Genomic DNA, 16,549 nt, shown 5'->3' with positions numbered 1-16,549 from the left:
GCTGCCCGGAGTCAGCCTCACCACGCGTCCTCTCCCTGCGCCCCCGCGCTCACCTGGGCGGCGGCGGTTACACCCGATAACTGACAGGCCCGCAGCATTTCGGCCGGGGGGATGGCACCGCTGGTATAGGCGGGAGCTTCCGCGGCAGAGCAAGTAGGAGAGAGTGTGCGTGAGTGCGTGCCTGCGTCCGTGCAGTCTCCCCGCGCCGGTCGTACCGGAAGGGCAGCCAACGCCGCTGCGCACGCGCAGCCCTCTTTCTTGACCCCGCCCGGGCCGCTCGGAGAGGGTGGGCCTTCCGTTGGCGGAAAAGGCGATTTCTCCTTCCGGGTCGCTTTCGGAGTTCCGGTGTGTAGCCCCAAGAAAGGGTTAGTGGGTGAATCGGGAGGCGGCAAGGAGTGTGTAACTCGGGCTTTGATCAGTGCGGAAAACGGATGTTATTCTTCGAGGAGTTCAAGCAAGGGAGAAGTTCAGCCTCTGTCAGCTGGATATTTCGTAGAAAGCAGTTTGGCGAAAGTTACGTAAACAATGGTGTTTTCTTGGTTTGCGTGTTTGTTTCATTGGACAGCCTTTCTTCAGGGAGTCGTCCCGATTACGGAAGGCTGGGTGAATGAACACTGGAGAAACCTTTGTGCGGAGTGTGTTGTTCACGTGTCTAATAAATGGCAGAGCAGAGCTAGAAATCTAGGTTCTTCGGGTTCCACCGCTTCTACTCCTTCTAGATTAAACCACACTGGTTTTCCCACCACGTTTTCATTTTACAAAGATCATTTTGGCTATAGTCTGTGGGATGGGTTGGAAGTTAAGGCGGTCAGTGCAGAACTGTTCAAAGTATTCCACTGAGTCTGTAACCAAGTTTTAGCATGTTATATGCCAAAAATAGTATTCGATATTATGAGTACTAATAATGATCTTATCACCATCACACCAAAGAAACTAAATAACGTGTATATTTATTGTGTTTGCAAAGTTTTTGAAGGTCTTAACTAGGTAATTTATTAGAGTATGGTGTTCCTAGAGTTACACTTTTTTTAGAGTATGGTGGTATTACAGTATGATACTAATCCCACTTGTAAAATGGAGAAATGGATTTGAAAATTGACTAAAATCGAATACTTATGTTTGTATATGTTCGCTGCTTTTCAGTGTACTTTAATAATATTGTACTCTATTTCATATCACCATCACCCAACAGCCTCCAGAGCAGTCTCCCATTTTTTAAAAGTAATTTTAGCAATTAAATTAGTCTCCCCACCCCATTCCTGACCACTGCTGTTACGCTGGGTGATGCCAGTGTAATGACTTTTCTAACATCTTGGCCATAAACCTCTCAATACCAATACCACAATTTCAATCTGCTCTAACCATGTGTGACCCAGCCACATTTTGGGACTGAACATCGTTACCAACTTCTGCAGCTTCCAGATCTCAAACTCCAAAATTAATTTCTCTTGTTTCCTAATGTCCCATTTGACCAAATCCTTAATCTTCAACCTCCACATCCAATTTATGATTTTTTTTTTTTTTTTTTGCTTTAAAATGGACTCCTCTAAAGTAACACAACTTTGGGCGCCTGGGTGGCTCAGTGGGTTAAGCCGCTGCCTTCCACTCAGGTCATGATCTCCGGGTCCTGGAATCGAGTCCCTCGTCGGGCTCTCTGCTCAGCAGGGAGACTGCTTCCCTTCCTCTCTCTCTGCCTGCCTTTCTGCCTACTTGTGATCTCTCTGTCAAATAAATAAATAAATAAAATCTTTAAAAAAATAAAGTAACACAACTTTAAATCACTCCTCTGTTCAAAAATGTGCAATGACTCCCACTGCCAATTCAAAGAATATTTATGAAATGTCTCAGTACTTTTCCAGCACATGGGAATGTTTTTAAGGCTCAACTTGGCCGGCCACCTTACATGAGAGATTAAAAAAGCAATGATTGGGGGCGCCTGGGTGGCTCAATGCGTTAAGCCTCTGCCTTCGTCTCAGGTCGTGATCTTGCCTCAGGTCCTGGGATAGAGCCCCGCATAGGGCTCACTGCATAGTGGGAGCCTGCTTCCTCCTTTCTCTCTGCCTGCTTCTCTGCCTACTTGTGATCTCTCAAAAAAAAAAAAAAAAAAAGCAATGATTGATTGTGGTGGTCAGAGCTTATATACTTACAGAGCTTATACCCACTTCCATACCCTAAAACCCGGAAGAACTAAAGGATAAAACATTCTCAGTTGGTTCTCAGGTGTGAACTGGGATTACTAGGAAGTCTGAGACCTTTTTGGAAGATCCATAAAAATCAAAACTACCTTCATAATATTAAGATATTATTTGCTGTTTTCATTCATTATCTCATAATTTTACAGTAGAGTTTTTCCAGAAGCTAGGTGACAAGTGATGTCACAACATTGAATGCATGAGCAAATTCAATCCAACTTTCTATTAAACCAGACCTTAAAGAGATTTGCAAAAAAAAAAAAAAAAAAAAATTAATAGAATAAAACTCTTCTCACTAATTTTTTTTATCTTGGAATAGTTATTTTTGTGAGCATATTTTTATTATAAAAATAATTGTTTTAAAATCAGTTAGTATGATAGGCAGAATAATTATTCCCAAACATATACACATATTCCTAATCCCTAGAACCTGTGAGTTACTTTACATGACAAAGAAAAGGAACTTCACAGATGTAATTAAATTAAGACTCTTGAGATGGGGAGATGATCCTGGATTATCTGCATAGGCCCAATGTCATGACAAGCGTCCTTATGAGTAAAAGGTGAGGACAAGAGGGTCTCAGTCAGAAAAGGATATGTGACAATGGAAGCAGAAGTAAGAGGGATGTGACTACTGGCTTTTAAGATGGGTGGAGGCACAAGCCACGGAACGCCTGCAGCCTCTAGAAGCTAGAAAGGGCAAGGAAACAGATTCTCCCCTAGAACCTCCAGAGAGTACCCTGGATGTTTTGAAGATTTTATCTACAGAAATCACAAGTAGGCAGAGAGGCAGGCAGAGAGAGAGGGAAGCAGGCTCCCTGCTGAGCAGAGAGCCTGATATCCCAGGACCCCAGGATCATGACCTAAGTTGAAGGCAGAGGCTTTCACCCACTTGAGCCACCCAGATGCCCCAACCCTGGATATTTTTATTTTAGTCTTGTAAAACCCATTTTAGACTTAAGACCTACAGAACTGTAAGGTAATTTGTGATGTGTTAAGCCACTATGTTTGGGGCAATTTATTACAGCAGCAATTGGAAATATAATTTAAAAACTTTGGAGTCCTCAGTTTTTAAGTACCTAAACTTGTTCTAAGACCAAAAAAAAAGTTTGAGAAGCATTCCCATAAATAAATCCTGTATCTTTCTGACCTGGCTCCCTCTCTTTTCATCGTAGCTCTTCATGTTCTTACTGCCAAGAATGACCTTGCCCTTGTTAAAATCCTCCCCGTTCTTTAAGATTCATATTATATTCTACCACCTCCTACCTGATCATCTCAGTCAGAAAGACTTCTCTCCTTAACTTAGAACTACTCCTGTGGAGTGTGTATCTGCCTTGTATTTATGTTCTATGCTTGTTTCCTTATTAAATGTGAACTCCTGGAGACCAGTCTTGATCCTTAGCCATTTCAATTAGTATATGGTGTCATTTATTATATATGCATGGAATAGCTTAGCCAACGAGAAGGAGTGAGAGATTTGTTGTTTCCTGTCTGAACATTAGAAAAAGTGTATAATCACTAATTATCGAGAATAAAATAAGGAACATAGAATTATTTAGGAAGGATTGAGATGCTATTCTACCAAATGACAATCAGTGTTAGTGATTAGAAAAAAATGTTTGTGATAGCCTTAGGATATTTACATCATTTAATTATGGTTGTCATTCAATTTATAAAAAATTTCTAACAACATTGCTATGTCCCACTCAGCCTATTCCCTACCAGCTTTGGAAGGAAAATAAGTTGTTTTCTCAAATTTAATAAAATGAGCGAAAAGAAATTGTGTTTCAAATTGTGTACTTTAAATAGATCTGTCAATCAAAATGCTCATTAAAAATTCAAGAGTTTACTATATGCCAGACACTCTGCATAGGCACTTGTTTTGGAGCGGTGGAGAATAGCCTGGTATAGAGAAGACATTCAATAAAGGTTGCCTTGACCGTTCCTTTATTCTTTTTTTTTTTTTTTCCTCCTCCTTCGACTCCACCCAAATTTCTTTTTCTTAATTCCCCTTTGCCCTGGAACTTTTAGAACCAATCCGGCTGCCGTAGGGCGGGGCCACAAGATGGCGGCCCCCGTCTTTGCTCGTGTTGTGAGAGCGGCGTCAGGTCAGTGGAAAACGCGGTGTTCGATTTATCTCCTCACAGGAGGCGGGACTGGTGCAGGATGGAATAGGCGTTTAAGCGTAGAGGTTAACTGGGGAAAAAAAAAAAAAAAGGCCAGAGGATTGTTCCGAATTTTATCTGGGACTGCCTGTGTTCGGCCGGTCGCATTGGAGGTTCTCCGGACACTCTTGGGCCCTGGCGGACCTGGGTGTCCTCGTGTTTCCGCTTTCTTACCGGCTCCTGGCCGTTCCGCCTTACCTAGAAAACAGACTAAAAGGACTGGGGCAGAGGAGGTGTGCTGAAGGAGACAGAAAAGTCCCTGCTAACCTGATTTAGAGGCCACTCATGTATTTGGCCTTGAAAAAGTAATTTCTCTGAACCTCAGATTCTACAGCTCTAAAATGAGGATGACACTGTCTACGTGAGGTCTAAATGAGCTCATGCATGTAAAGTGCCCTGCATAGTGTCTGGCACACAGCAAGCTTGTATGTATTAGGTTCACACAATGTGCAGGAAATGTGACGGGTTTTTTGCTCACTCGGTCCCCCCGCACAGAGGAAGTCATAAGGATTTCTCGACCGAGAGAGATGACAAGAGTGAAGGCAATTAAATTGTTGACTTCGCTCTAAGGACTTCAGCAAAAATATTATTTAAATATGATAAGATTATCGGTAAATTTCATATACACAAAATAAATTAGGATAAAATTCTGTGTAAGAATAGAAATAAAAAAGCTACAGTGTAAAATTTCCAACTGTTACGGAGGAAACATGTTTATGGGGATATTTTTTAATTGTGAAAATAACATATAAAGAAAAATGTATGTAACATACATGAATGGTTTAACTCTAAAGAAAACACCTGTGTAACACCAAAGTCAGGACAGGGAGCACTACCGGGAACCTCTTCCCTACCTCTCTGTGCTTCTCCTAATCCAAATTCTCTCTTTCTGGGACACCTGGGTGGCTCAGTTGGTTAAGCGGCTCCCTTTGGCTCAGGTCATTATCCCAGCGTACTGGAATCGAGTCCAGTCTCGGGCTCCTTTCAAGCCATCTTCTTCCTCTGCCTGCTAGTCTCCCTGCCTGTGCTCTCACTCTCTCTTTCTGACCAATAAATACAATAAAAATCTTTTTTTTAAAAATCCCTCTTTCTGCTAAATATAAACAGCAGCCTCATTTCATTGTTAACTTGTCTTTTTTTCTGTAATAGTTTTATCATCTATATAGGCATCTCTAAGTAATATGTTGTTTAGTTTTGCCTGTTTTTGTACTTTACGTGAATGGAATCACACAGTATGTACTCTTGTGCCTTTTACGTTGTGAAATTAGTTCGTTTTGGGTGTTGCTGCAGTGCTTTCTTGTTCCCATATAATAGTCTCTTATTCGATCACCCCACAATTCTCCGTTTGGGGATTGCTGGGCATTTGAGTGTTTTCACTTTGGGCCAGTTAGGTCCAAAGCTGATATTCCTTGTGTCCTGGCACATGAGTGCAAGGGTTTCTCTACAGTGTGCTAGTGTGTATACTTACAAAACTGGCTATGGAATTGCTGAATTAGAATTATGTATATATATATTCAGCATTGCCTGATACTGTGAAGGTGATGTGCTTCTTTAAAGTCACCTCAGGGGCACCTGGGTGGCTCAGTCAGTCAAACATCAGACTGGATTTCAGCTCAGAACATGATCTCAGGGTCATGGGATTGAGCCCCGAGTGGGGCTCCACACTCAGTGGGGAGTCTGCTTGAGATTTTCTCCCTTTCCCTCTCTAAGATAAATAAATGTTTAAAAAAAAAATAGGGGTGCCTGGGTGGCTCAGTCAGTTAAACATCTGACTCTTGATTAGCTCAAGTCATGATCTTAGGGTTGTGGTATTGAGCCCTATAATTTTTCAGAATGCTTTTAGAGGGTAAGGGATCAAAAAAACTTGAAGACCACTACTTTAGACAGTCATACTTACTTCCTTCCCCGATCCCCATTGTTTTGATTCCTGACACACAGAGCTGTTTGTAATTCCCCAAACATACTATCCCATTTTTTGACTCTTCACTGGTACACTCCTTGTTCCCTCTTCCTCCTCTTATTCCTTCAAAACTCTGGTTTTGTTGTCACTCTCTTTGTTACAATATCTGTAACAAATGTAAGAATGTGTTCAGAGAAAGCCAGTGTGTATTAAAATGCCCAAACAGAGCAGAAGACTGAAGGAACAGTTCATTACTGCCCTTGATTTGTGTGCTGCCCTTTTGTCAATACATTTTGAGGTAGGCTTTGTTCAGCTTTTAGAAACTAAAACATAGGGCTGGTCCACCTGAGGGTATGGTGGATAAGGCCCTCAAGTTATTTCCCCAGAAACTGCTATCATGCAAGATTCATCTTTCCTTCATTTTTTTTCTAACCTCAGTGTATTTTTTCTGGACTTTGTCTTATTAATTTTTTAATCCGTTTTACCAAGATCACTTTGAGTCCATATAGTCTTTGGATTTTGCTTTTATACAGATTTGACAAATATGTTATAGGTAGCTTCAGGACCTTCATAAAAATTGAGGAAAATATAATCAGTTAGGGAGCCAGGAAGAGACTTTGATCAGAACAGCAATCAACTAACTTGGGGCTAGTTTCTAGTCAGCTTGGAATTTACCTAACTGTACTATCATTCTGCCCACATTTATTTCTTTAGAATATAAAGAAACCTTTTCACATGCCTTCCTAAAATCAGGATACACTGTGTCTAGACATTCCCATGATTTCCCAGGCTAGTGACTACATCAAAAAATGGAATGAAGTTTTTTTTTTTTTTAAGATTTTATTTCTTTATTTGACAGAGATCTCAAGTAGGCAGAGAGAGAGGAGGAAGTAGGCTCCCTGCGGAGCAGTGACACCCCCCCACCCTCCATGCTGGGCTCAATCGCAGGACGCTGGGATCATGACCTGAGCTGAAGGCAGAGGCTTTAACCCACTGAGCCACCCAGGCACCCCAGAATAAAGTTCTTTTTAAGGAACAATCACTCCCAGGTAACAATATAGTTTTTCTTTTTTTGTATGCGCTTCCTATTTATTTGTTCTCTCTCCTTTTTTTCTTCCTATAAGTGAGCCTGTAATTTACCCATTTATTTGTTCTAGACTTAACTGCTCATTTCCTTCAGGAGAGGTTTCTAAGAATTTCTGAGAGGTTTTTTTTGTTTTGTTTTAACCAAGAGACCAAGTTCTGAGGACCTTGTGAAACTGATACATTTTCTTGTCTACTGTCCTCCTCTTCAAATCACTTAATCTTCCAAAGATTAACTCTTAGTTTGTACTCATGTCTACAAATATTTACAGTTCTTTGAAATACAAATTATTTATATCTGGAGACTTGAATGACTGGTAGTAGAGAATTTCACTTCCAAGCTCCCAGAGGGACTCTCTCAGCAGTCTCCTGAATCTTGGATTTCAGTTCACTCATTAATGTTTATATTACCCATTCTAGTTTGAAAATTGTTACCTTTGACAGAGCACAAAAAAACAAAATATGGTGGGATGCCTGGGTGGCTCAGTCAGCTGAGCAGCTGCCTTCGGCTCAGGTCATGATCCCAGAGTGGAGTCCCTCCTCAGTGGGGAGTCGTCTTCTCCCTCTGACCAGCCCCCATCTTGTTCTCTCTCTCTCTCTCTCTGATAAATAAAATCTTAAAAAAGAAAAAGCTGTGGGTGCCTTGGTGGCTCAGATGGTTAAGCGTCTGCCTTCAGCTCGGGTCATGATCCCAGGGTTCTGGGATTGAGTTCCGCATCAGACTCCCTGCTCAGTGGGGAGCCTACTTCTCCCTCTCCCTTTACTGTTTCCGCTGCTTGTGCTCTTTACTCTCTCTCTCTCTCTCAAATAAATAAATAAAATCTAAAAAATAAAAAGAGAGAGAGAGAGAAAGGTAGAATTTGAAGCTTCAGCTCCTAAAACAAAACAAAACAAAAACAATATGGGGGCACCTGGGTGCCTCAGTTGGTTAAGCAACTGCCTTCAGCTCAGGTCATGATCCTGGAGTTCCGGGATCAAGTCCCGCATCGGGCTCCCTGCTCCGTGGGGAGTCTGCTGCTCCCACTGACCTTCTCCCCTCTCATGCTCTGTCTCTAGCTCTCTCAAATAAATAAATAAAATTTAAAAACAAAACAAAATATGGGTTTTAAGGATTCACACTTTCTCCTGTCATCTGTTAACATGCCATTTTGCTAAACATTCTCTGCTCTTTACTATCTGCTATTAGCATTCATTAAATGATTTCTCTGTGCCAAGTGCTCTTCCTAGTGCTTTTCATGTTTTCTCTCATTTAATTCTTGTCACCTTCCCATGACTAACCCTATTTAAATTTGGGGAAACTGGGGCATAGAAGGGCTAAATAATTTGCCCATGGTCACAGTTAGTGAGTAGACAGTGCGACTCAAACGCCAGCCCTCCAGTCCCACACTACGCTTGCCCCTCGTTTGTTACATGAAATCAGTGCAACGGACAATAAGGCAACAGTTCTAAGCCCTGGATGAGCTGCAGTCTCAGTGATGGAACTTTTGATTTTTTTTGAAGCAACTATTGAGGTGTAATTTACATACCATAAAATTACCCGTTTTATATGTACAGTTTGATGATTTTTAGTAAATCCAGTTTGGGGGCATTTCCATCATCCTGTGGTGCTTCTTCAGTGCACATTCTTGAGTCCCACCCTTGACTCAGAATCTGAGTCGAGGCAGTGCCCTGTGAGTGATTCTGCTTTGTAGCCCTGGACTCTTACTTTGGCACTAATGCGAAGAATGGGTGAGGAGGGCTGCCTTTGGTCTACGTACCTAGGCCCCCCCACCCCCACCCCACGAGGTGCCTCTGAGCGGCACCCAGGCATTGCCATACTGTCAGGTGAGCAGTGCTCAGCCTCTGGCAGGTCCAGTCCCCGCTCTGGGCATGTATTTGTTTCAGCCCCACTTGCTTTTGTGGGTGTTGTTCATCCTATCTGGACTCTCTACCTTCTCCTCTCGTGGCCTGTTCATTTTCTAGAGGAGAGCTCAAGGACCTCTTTTGTTTTCTTTATGACTCCTCTTGGCACTCTGTTGCCTCTGCAGGGAATGGCCAAGCTTTCTTGTCTCTGCGTTGCTGTTGCACTGTGTGCTAGGGAGCCCTGGCTCATCAGAGGGTAGGATCTGGCAGATGGGACTTACTGTTACAACTGTTTCGGTCCCTACTATTGAACACAGAGCTAGGATGCATCAGAGTGGATTGTGGTGATGGTCGCACAACTTTCTAAATTTATTAAAAAGCACTGAATTACCCATAAATGGGTAATTTTGTGGTAAGTTATACCTCAGTAAAGTTGGTAAAAAGCTCCATGGGGAGCCTGATACTCACCTTGTTTCGACACATTCGTTTTAAATATCTGGATGCGTATTTTGGAGTATTGTATTAAATAAGTATGCTTCTCTCTTTGCAGGAGTTTTACGGCCCCTGAACATTTTGGTGTCTTCAGCCTATCAAAACTGTGTCAGGAATGCCTGTCTCAGTTCTGCACTGTCCGCCCAACATTTTCGTTCTCTTCCAATGCCAACTGTTTCCTCTGCTCCCGGACTTAGCACATGTGTCAGAAACCTGACATGTGGGCATACTCCAGCAATCCTCAAGAGGTAGGGTGTATTTCAGTAAACGGATGCTTAAACCCAAATTGTAAAATGTTCCTGCCTGCAAAGACATCTTAGAAGCAGATGGTACTCTCGGCCTACCTGCAGTTTATTATGTTGACTTTGCCTGCTGTGGTGGGAGAATATGATTGATAGCCCCATATGCCTATGTGCCAGCAGCAGGGACTACCCTACAGAGCACACTTTCCATGTTCTAGATGTGGTTTCCTGGATGGAAGCTCTCAGCCAAGGCAGAGGGTGAACGAGATGCTCAGCGTGAAAGGCAGGTATTCATTTAGTCGACAGATACTTAGTTAAGGACTCCTGGGTGCCCAGTTCTTGGCAGAAAGGATACAGAGATAAACTGTATCCTTTGAAGTCCTCAAAGGCTTGATAGCCTAGTGGGCAGATAAGAAATCAGGTGATTAAAATAGATAGGATAAATTCTCTCATAGGGATTGAGGGGCTACTTGATGGAAGGCTTACAAGTTCGTGATTGTGGCTATTCTTACTTACGCTTAGTGTCATGGGTCATTGAAAATAACAATGTATATTAAAGTCGGCTTTGTTTCAGCGGAACTCCATTTATTTCAAAGTATGGAAATGGCCTTTATCCTCTAATGAGTCTTATCGCTGAGTTAACATTTTTTTTTACTATATTTTAGAGTGGCTCCCTTGCTTCCACATGTCCTGAAGCCACCAGTCAGAACGGTGACGTACTTCAGCTCCCGGAAAGGGAAAAGAAAGACTGTGAAAGCTGTCATCTATAGGTTTCTTCGACTTCATTCCGGCCTGTGGCTGAGGAGGAAGGTGAGGATTCACACTGTCATTTGACTGAAAAAGCAGTGGGAGCCCCTGTTCTTTGATGTCTCTTCCTCCCATTTACCAGTAGCTCTGAACAGTGCTGTGCCTAAGTACCAGTTTGGCAGGCATCCCCAGTGTAAATGAATTCGTAAAACACGGTGTCACTCACAGTGGTAAATCCCCTCACTGCAGGATGTGTTCATCTCAGGTCTTTTACATGCTGGCCTAGCTGATGATCACAGGAAGCCATGTGACAGCCCCCATGTGCGCCGGCCTGTGGGGAGGCCCTCTCTAAGCCTAGAGTGTTGCAGCAGCAGAGTTACCTTCAGCAGGGACTTTGTGGCGTGGCTTAGATTGGGAGCTGATGGGCTCTTCCGCCTACTTTGGATTGGATTCTCTTGCCGCTTCCAGTCGGCAAACAGGAGAAGAATTAGGCACAAACAAGTCAGCTGCAAGAGATTGGGAGCAGGGGACAACAGTCGAAAAGACTGCTGCCCTGAGTAACTCCTCAGTTTTGCTTATTATTATTATTTTTTTAAAGATTTTATTTATTTAGTTTGACAGAGATCTACAAGTAGGCAGAGAGGCAGGCAGAGAGAGAGAGGAGGAAGCAGGCTCCCCGCTGAGCAGAGAGCCCGATGCGGGGCTCGATCCCAGGACCCTGGGATCATGACCCAAGCCGAAAGCAGAGGCTTTAACCCACTGAGCCACCCAGGCACCCCAGTCTCGCTCTTATTAGATAGAAACAATAGTCCACAGAAGAGTCGATGAAGGTCAAACGTTAGTCCTATGCCTTATAGATAAACAAGGAGGGCAAAACATGTCTTTACAAGTAGTATAAAGTTTATAGTTGAACAAGCACATTCAAAGGACTGACCTAAGCAGCCATAGGTGCTCTCCAGGGGGAAAGGGGGGATAACGGGAAAAATGAAGCCGGAAAAATGAAGCAGGCAGCGTTCCCTGAGCGAGCCGGGCATCCCCAGCTGCTCAGCTTCAAGGCCGTATATTGTTCTCTCCCCCAGAGGCCTGTTGCCAGTATGTATTTTTCTTAAGGCTATATCTAAATGTGCTTGGTAACTAGTAAAATTTCCCAGGGATTATATTTTAAGTAATACATTGTTCTGAGGGGCAGTTGCATTCTCTAGGTGGTTTAGTCTTTTTTTTTTTTTTTTTTAAGATTTTATTTATTTATTTGACAAAGAGAGAGATAACAAGTAGGCAGAGAGGCAGGCAGAGAGAGATGGGGAAGCAGGCTCCCCGCTGAGCAGAGAACCCAATATGGGGCTTGATCCCAGGACTCTGAGATCATGACCTGAGCCAAAGGCAGGGGCTTAACTTACTGAGCCATCCAGGCGCCCCTAGGTGATGTTAGTCTTTATGATAGGGTATTAACCCCATGTACATTTCTTTAACTTCATGATTTTCTCTCTGTCGGTGTGTGTGATTGGGGTCCATATCGGATAGAACCTGAACACTTACTCTGGCCTGGGATCACAGCCTCTAAGGGGCCCTCTGACAAAGTATTACTGCTCTGTCCTCTCCCACAGCACGCGTCTGGGCTTTTCCACTCCCGTCTTTTATTCTCGGAAACAAAGTATCTGATTATTAGAAAGCAGCTAAAGACTAGAGTTTTACAAAACCACCTTTGAGATTTGATAACTATTCAAAATTCTAATTCCCTTTTACTACTTGGAAGCTAAATGATTCTTTAAAGATCAAAATTTGTTTCCCCATTAAAATAAAACACTTAATTGGTAGGACTTCCACTAGTTGAAAGGCTGAAAGGATTATCTCCTATCTTATAAACAATCCTAAATTTAAGGTAAATATGTTGACTAGAACTCTTAGCTCATTCTTCCTTCAGAACAGTACCTTGGTAGTTATTTCCTACACTAATAAACAGAAGCTCATGTAATCCCTAAGTAGCTGAACTAAGTCATTCACTGAATAGTTCTGAATTTTGTGAATTTTGGACCGTTGAAAAATTTCTTCCCCCTTGTTATCATACTGATTATTTCCAGGTCTTCATCTGGCCTTAGATAAAATAAGCTGGGTGGGTTTTTTGTTTTTGTTTTTTTTTTGCCTCCCTGTCTCCATCCCTTATTGGGCCCTGAAACCCTCATGTTATTAAAGAGGACCTGATTAGATTCCCCAGTCATAATGCCTAGTCGCCACTCAGGACCCAAAAGGTATTCTAAATACAGAATGGCCTGCTTCATCAAAATGTAATATTAAGAGGAAAACAAAAAAGCTGGGTGGGTTAATTTATATTAGTGTATAAAAACTGCAAATACTTCCTGCAGCAGTTTTATTCCTTCCCATTTCTTTTTTTTTTTTTTTTTTTAAGATTTCATTTATTTATTTGACATACAGAGATCACAAGTAGGCAGAGAGGCAGGCAGAGAGAGAGGGGGAAGCAGGCTCCCTGCTGAGCAGAGAGCCCGATGCTGGGCTCGATCCCAGGACCCTGGGATCATGACTGAGCCAAAGGCAGAGGCTTTTACCCACTGAGCCACCCAGGTGCCCCTCTCCCATTTCTGAACCTAGAGAGTGTCTAAAAAACTTCAAGCATTTTCACAGTGGTTGCATTCCACAGAATAATGATCAGAGGTCACTAGTAGTAATAGTCAGGACAGCAACTAACCCTAACCCTAATCCTAACCTGTAAGTCAGAGATCCACAGGAACCCAGATTGGCTTGCAAGCTAGAAAATTATTACACAGAGAAGGGGATTTGGGTTTGAATCTTTCATTTAAATTATAAGCAAGGAGTAGAAAAAAATCTAGCATTTTAAAACCAGAACTCTTTTTTTTTTTAAGATTTTATTTATTTATTTGACAGAGATCACAAGTAGGCAGAGAGGCAGGCAGAGAGAGAGGGGGAAGCAGGCTCCCTGCTGGGCAGAGAGCCCGATTCAGGGCTCGATCCCAGGACTCTGGGATCATGACCTGAGCCGAAGGCAGAGGCTTTAACCCACTGAGCCACTCAGGCGCCCTAAAACCAGAACTCTTAAAGAATGTTTCCTTATTTCTGAGGGTAACTGTACCCAAGTTGCTGGTCAGAGTGATGACACCAAGACATGTCAGAAACCCAAGGTGCCTTCTCAGCCCAGGGCTGTGGTTTTTTTATTGTTAGTGTAGTGCCCTAGGGCGCCCTTGTCATGAAAGGACACAGGGCTCTTAGCAATAGTTTGAGTTCTAGTCTCTCCTCCCCTATAACTTTCTGTGTGGTTTTTGCCACCTATTAACCTGGGTGGCACCTAAGATCCCTTCTAGTCTAAACAGACTATGGTTATAGATTTTATAGTCTTATCTAATTTTTCTTCAGAAATTAATTTTTTTTCTTCCTTTTTAATTTAAAAATTCTTCAAAATTAATAATGCTTGAGTGGTCTATATGGCAGTTCTGGGTTAAACAGATGAGTTATCCATTCCTTCAGCACTCCTTTGTATTCATTCTTATTCATTATTTATTCTTATTCAATTATTTATTATTATTTATTCATTATTCATTATTACTTAGTACTTTATTAGATTGGTCCTCAGTGGAACAGAAGAAATGAAGCAGTATACTTGAGAACTGGGTTTTGTTAGCCTTTGTAATACTTAGTCCCCTTAAATGAACACGAACGTTACCGGCTAGCCAGGAATGCCCTTCTTCATCTTCCACATTTGGAAAAATCAGTAGTTAAGAACTCTTACTAGTTCTGTGACCTTGGCCTGCTACCGTTAATTTCTTTAATCAATGGTTGTTTCTCTTTAATTTGTAAAATGAGAATAATAGTATGTTGTAAAGTTAGTGATTGTAATTATTTATCATTGCTCTGTACTTCACCTACCACAAATAGTCATTTGGCTTTATATCCTGTGGTTCTAATTGAAATAATCTTTTATCAGAGTATTAAATTATTATTATGTCTTTTTCAAGCTGTATGTGCTTTCTGTATCTACCCCTCACTGAGAATCACATCTTTCTGAAAAACATACCAGCCCCAGTAAGTCTCATCTTTGTTCCCACTGAGCCTGTAAACCATGAATAGTGAAGATACCTGTTGTTTCCTATATAACATCATGTTTTGCATGTCTTTATAATATCATCTAACAGGCTGGTTATAAGAAAAAATTATGGAAAAAGACGGCTGCAAGAAAAAGGCGCTTGAGGGAATTTGTGTTCTGCAATAAAACCCAGAGTAAGCTTTTAGATAAAATGACAACGTCTTTCTGGAAGAGACGGAACTGGTATGCTGACGATCCTTACCAGAAGTATCATGATCGGACAAACCTGAAGGTGTAGTTCGAAAGTTGTATGACTGCCTACCTACTGAATATGTATCTTCACATATATGATGTCTTTGCAAAACGGAGTAAGTTCAAAACTTGATGTAAATTGTGCCAAGTGGTATGGAAACACACAGCTTCAACATTAAACTTATTCAAGTTTTAACACTTAATGGGTCAAACATTTTCAAATTTGTTCAAGGAAATAGAAGTTTAAAATTGTTGATTATTTTTAACAAATGGTAATGGCTTAACTGGTTCCAATGAGGCTGAGTTAGGGCAGGCATAAGAAGACCATAAAGCTAACATGTGAGCTCCAGCACTGTGACATCATTCTAAGTATATATGCCTGGGAACTCAGGAGTCGCCTCACCAACCTCACTCTACCCCCCCCCCCCACCCACATCTAACCCCCAGGCCTTAGGAAGAACAGAAATTTTACAGTGTTCCCAAATCCAGTGTACCTCCAAGGGCCTCAGCAGCAGAAGATGCTAGATTTTTAGGCTTGGGGTCTGCCATGTATGCAACTCGGTTTTTACCCCAATAATAACTCTGGCTTGCACCTCTCAGGTTGTTTTCTGCATCCTAATCCCCAACCCCTATCTCTAAGCTCTAAACGCCAAGAAGCTAACTGGGCCAGCCTGTCTTTTTTTTTTTTTTAAGATTTTATTTATTTACTTGACAGAGAGATCACAGGTAGGCAGAGAGGCTGGCAGAGAGAGAGAGAGACAGAGAGAGAGAGGGAAACAGGCTCCCTGCTGAGCAGAGAGCCCGATGTGGGACTCGATCTCAGGACCCTGAGATCATGACCTGAGCCAAAGGCAGCGGCTTAACCCACTGAGCCACCCAGGCGCCCCCAGCCTGTCTTTTTATTTAAGACCAGTCTCATCAGGAGTCACTGACCCGTGTCTGGAGCCCACCCTGGCGCACTTGGTTGTGTTAGGCAGGTTCACATGGAGCAAAAAGTAGTTACGTGAGCAGTTCTGTTTAGAGGTGAGCATGGGGTTCTAAACACAGAACAGATCTAGTATTCTAGGTTTAGTGTGTTCATAACAATTCTCAGTTTATTGGAACTGGATTTTTATAGAGACGAGTAAATGACATAGCTTTTCAGTATGCCCATTCACGAAACAGAAGAGGCTTTAGAGGTGCAGACACTTTTTATCAAGTGTTGAAAGGCACTGTTTTTTCCTTTTTTTTTTTTTTTTTTTAAGATTTTATTTATTTATTTGAGAGATAGAGCATGCAAGCAAGGAGAAGGAGTAGAGGGAGAGGGACAAACTGACTCCATGCTGAGCACAGGACCTGAGGCCATGCTCAGTCTTGACCCTGAGATCATAACCTTAGTCTAAATCAAGAGTAGGGGGGCGCCTGGGTGGCTCAGTGGGTTAAAGCATTTGCCTTTGGCTCGGTCATGATCCCAGGGTCCTGGGATGGAGCCCCACATTGGGCTCTCTGCTCAGCGGGGAGCCTGCTTCTGCCTCCCTCTCTGCCTACTTGTGATCTCTGTCTGTCAAATAAATAAAAAAATTTTTTAAAAGTTTTAAATCAAG

At 42.3% G+C, this 16,549-nt stretch overlaps 2 protein-coding genes across 4 annotated transcripts in view; one reads left to right on the top strand and one right to left on the bottom strand.

Annotated features, from left to right (window-relative positions):
* Positions 1-270, bottom strand: part of LOC309870905 (MICOS complex subunit MIC60-like) — a gene marked incomplete at its 3' end in the record, with an annotated part of 37,495 nt that extends 37,225 nt beyond the window's left edge. The window contains exon 1 of one of the 3 annotated variants that reach the window (XM_082743494.1): positions 54-270. In XM_082743494.1, coding sequence (XP_082599620.1) covers positions 54-98 — 45 coding nt within the window. In that variant the 5' untranslated portion in view covers positions 99-270. The remainder of the gene's footprint in view (positions 1-53) is intronic. The other 2 variants (XM_082743492.1, XM_082743493.1) reach the window with 2 other exon arrangements.
* Positions 271-4,156: 3,886 nt separating this feature from the next.
* MRPL35 (mitochondrial ribosomal protein L35) lies at positions 4,157-15,169 on the top strand. The gene is made up of 4 exons (XM_082743533.1): positions 4,157-4,300; positions 9,733-9,922; positions 10,582-10,726; positions 14,824-15,169. The coding sequence occupies exons 1-4, from the start codon at positions 4,258-4,260 to the stop codon at positions 15,010-15,012; spliced, it is 567 nt and encodes a 188-aa protein (XP_082599659.1). The 5' UTR covers positions 4,157-4,257; the 3' UTR covers positions 15,013-15,169.
* Positions 15,170-16,549: the final 1,380 nt, after the last annotated feature.

The sequence above is a fragment of the Mustela nivalis genome (assembly GCF_964662115.1).
Source record: "Mustela nivalis genome assembly, chromosome: 8".
Lineage (NCBI taxonomy): Eukaryota > Metazoa > Chordata > Mammalia > Carnivora > Mustelidae > Mustela > Mustela nivalis.
The sequence above is the reverse complement of the archived record's forward strand: the minus strand, read 5'-3'. Positions and strand labels throughout refer to the sequence as shown.

What these genes read in the sequence shown, in the direction of transcription:
- MRPL35 (XM_082743533.1), top strand. Translation starts at nt 4,258, where the DNA reads ATGGCGGCCCCCGTCTTTGCTCGTGTTGTGAGAGCGGCGTCAG. An exon ending in ACTCCAGCAATCCTCAAGAG is followed by an intron (nt 9,923 to 10,581) that starts GTAGGGTGTATT and finishes ACTATATTTTAG; the next exon opens with AGTGGCTCCCTTGCTTCCAC. An exon ending in GCCTGTGGCTGAGGAGGAAG is followed by an intron (nt 10,727 to 14,823) that starts GTGAGGATTCAC and finishes ATCATCTAACAG; the next exon opens with GCTGGTTATAAGAAAAAATT.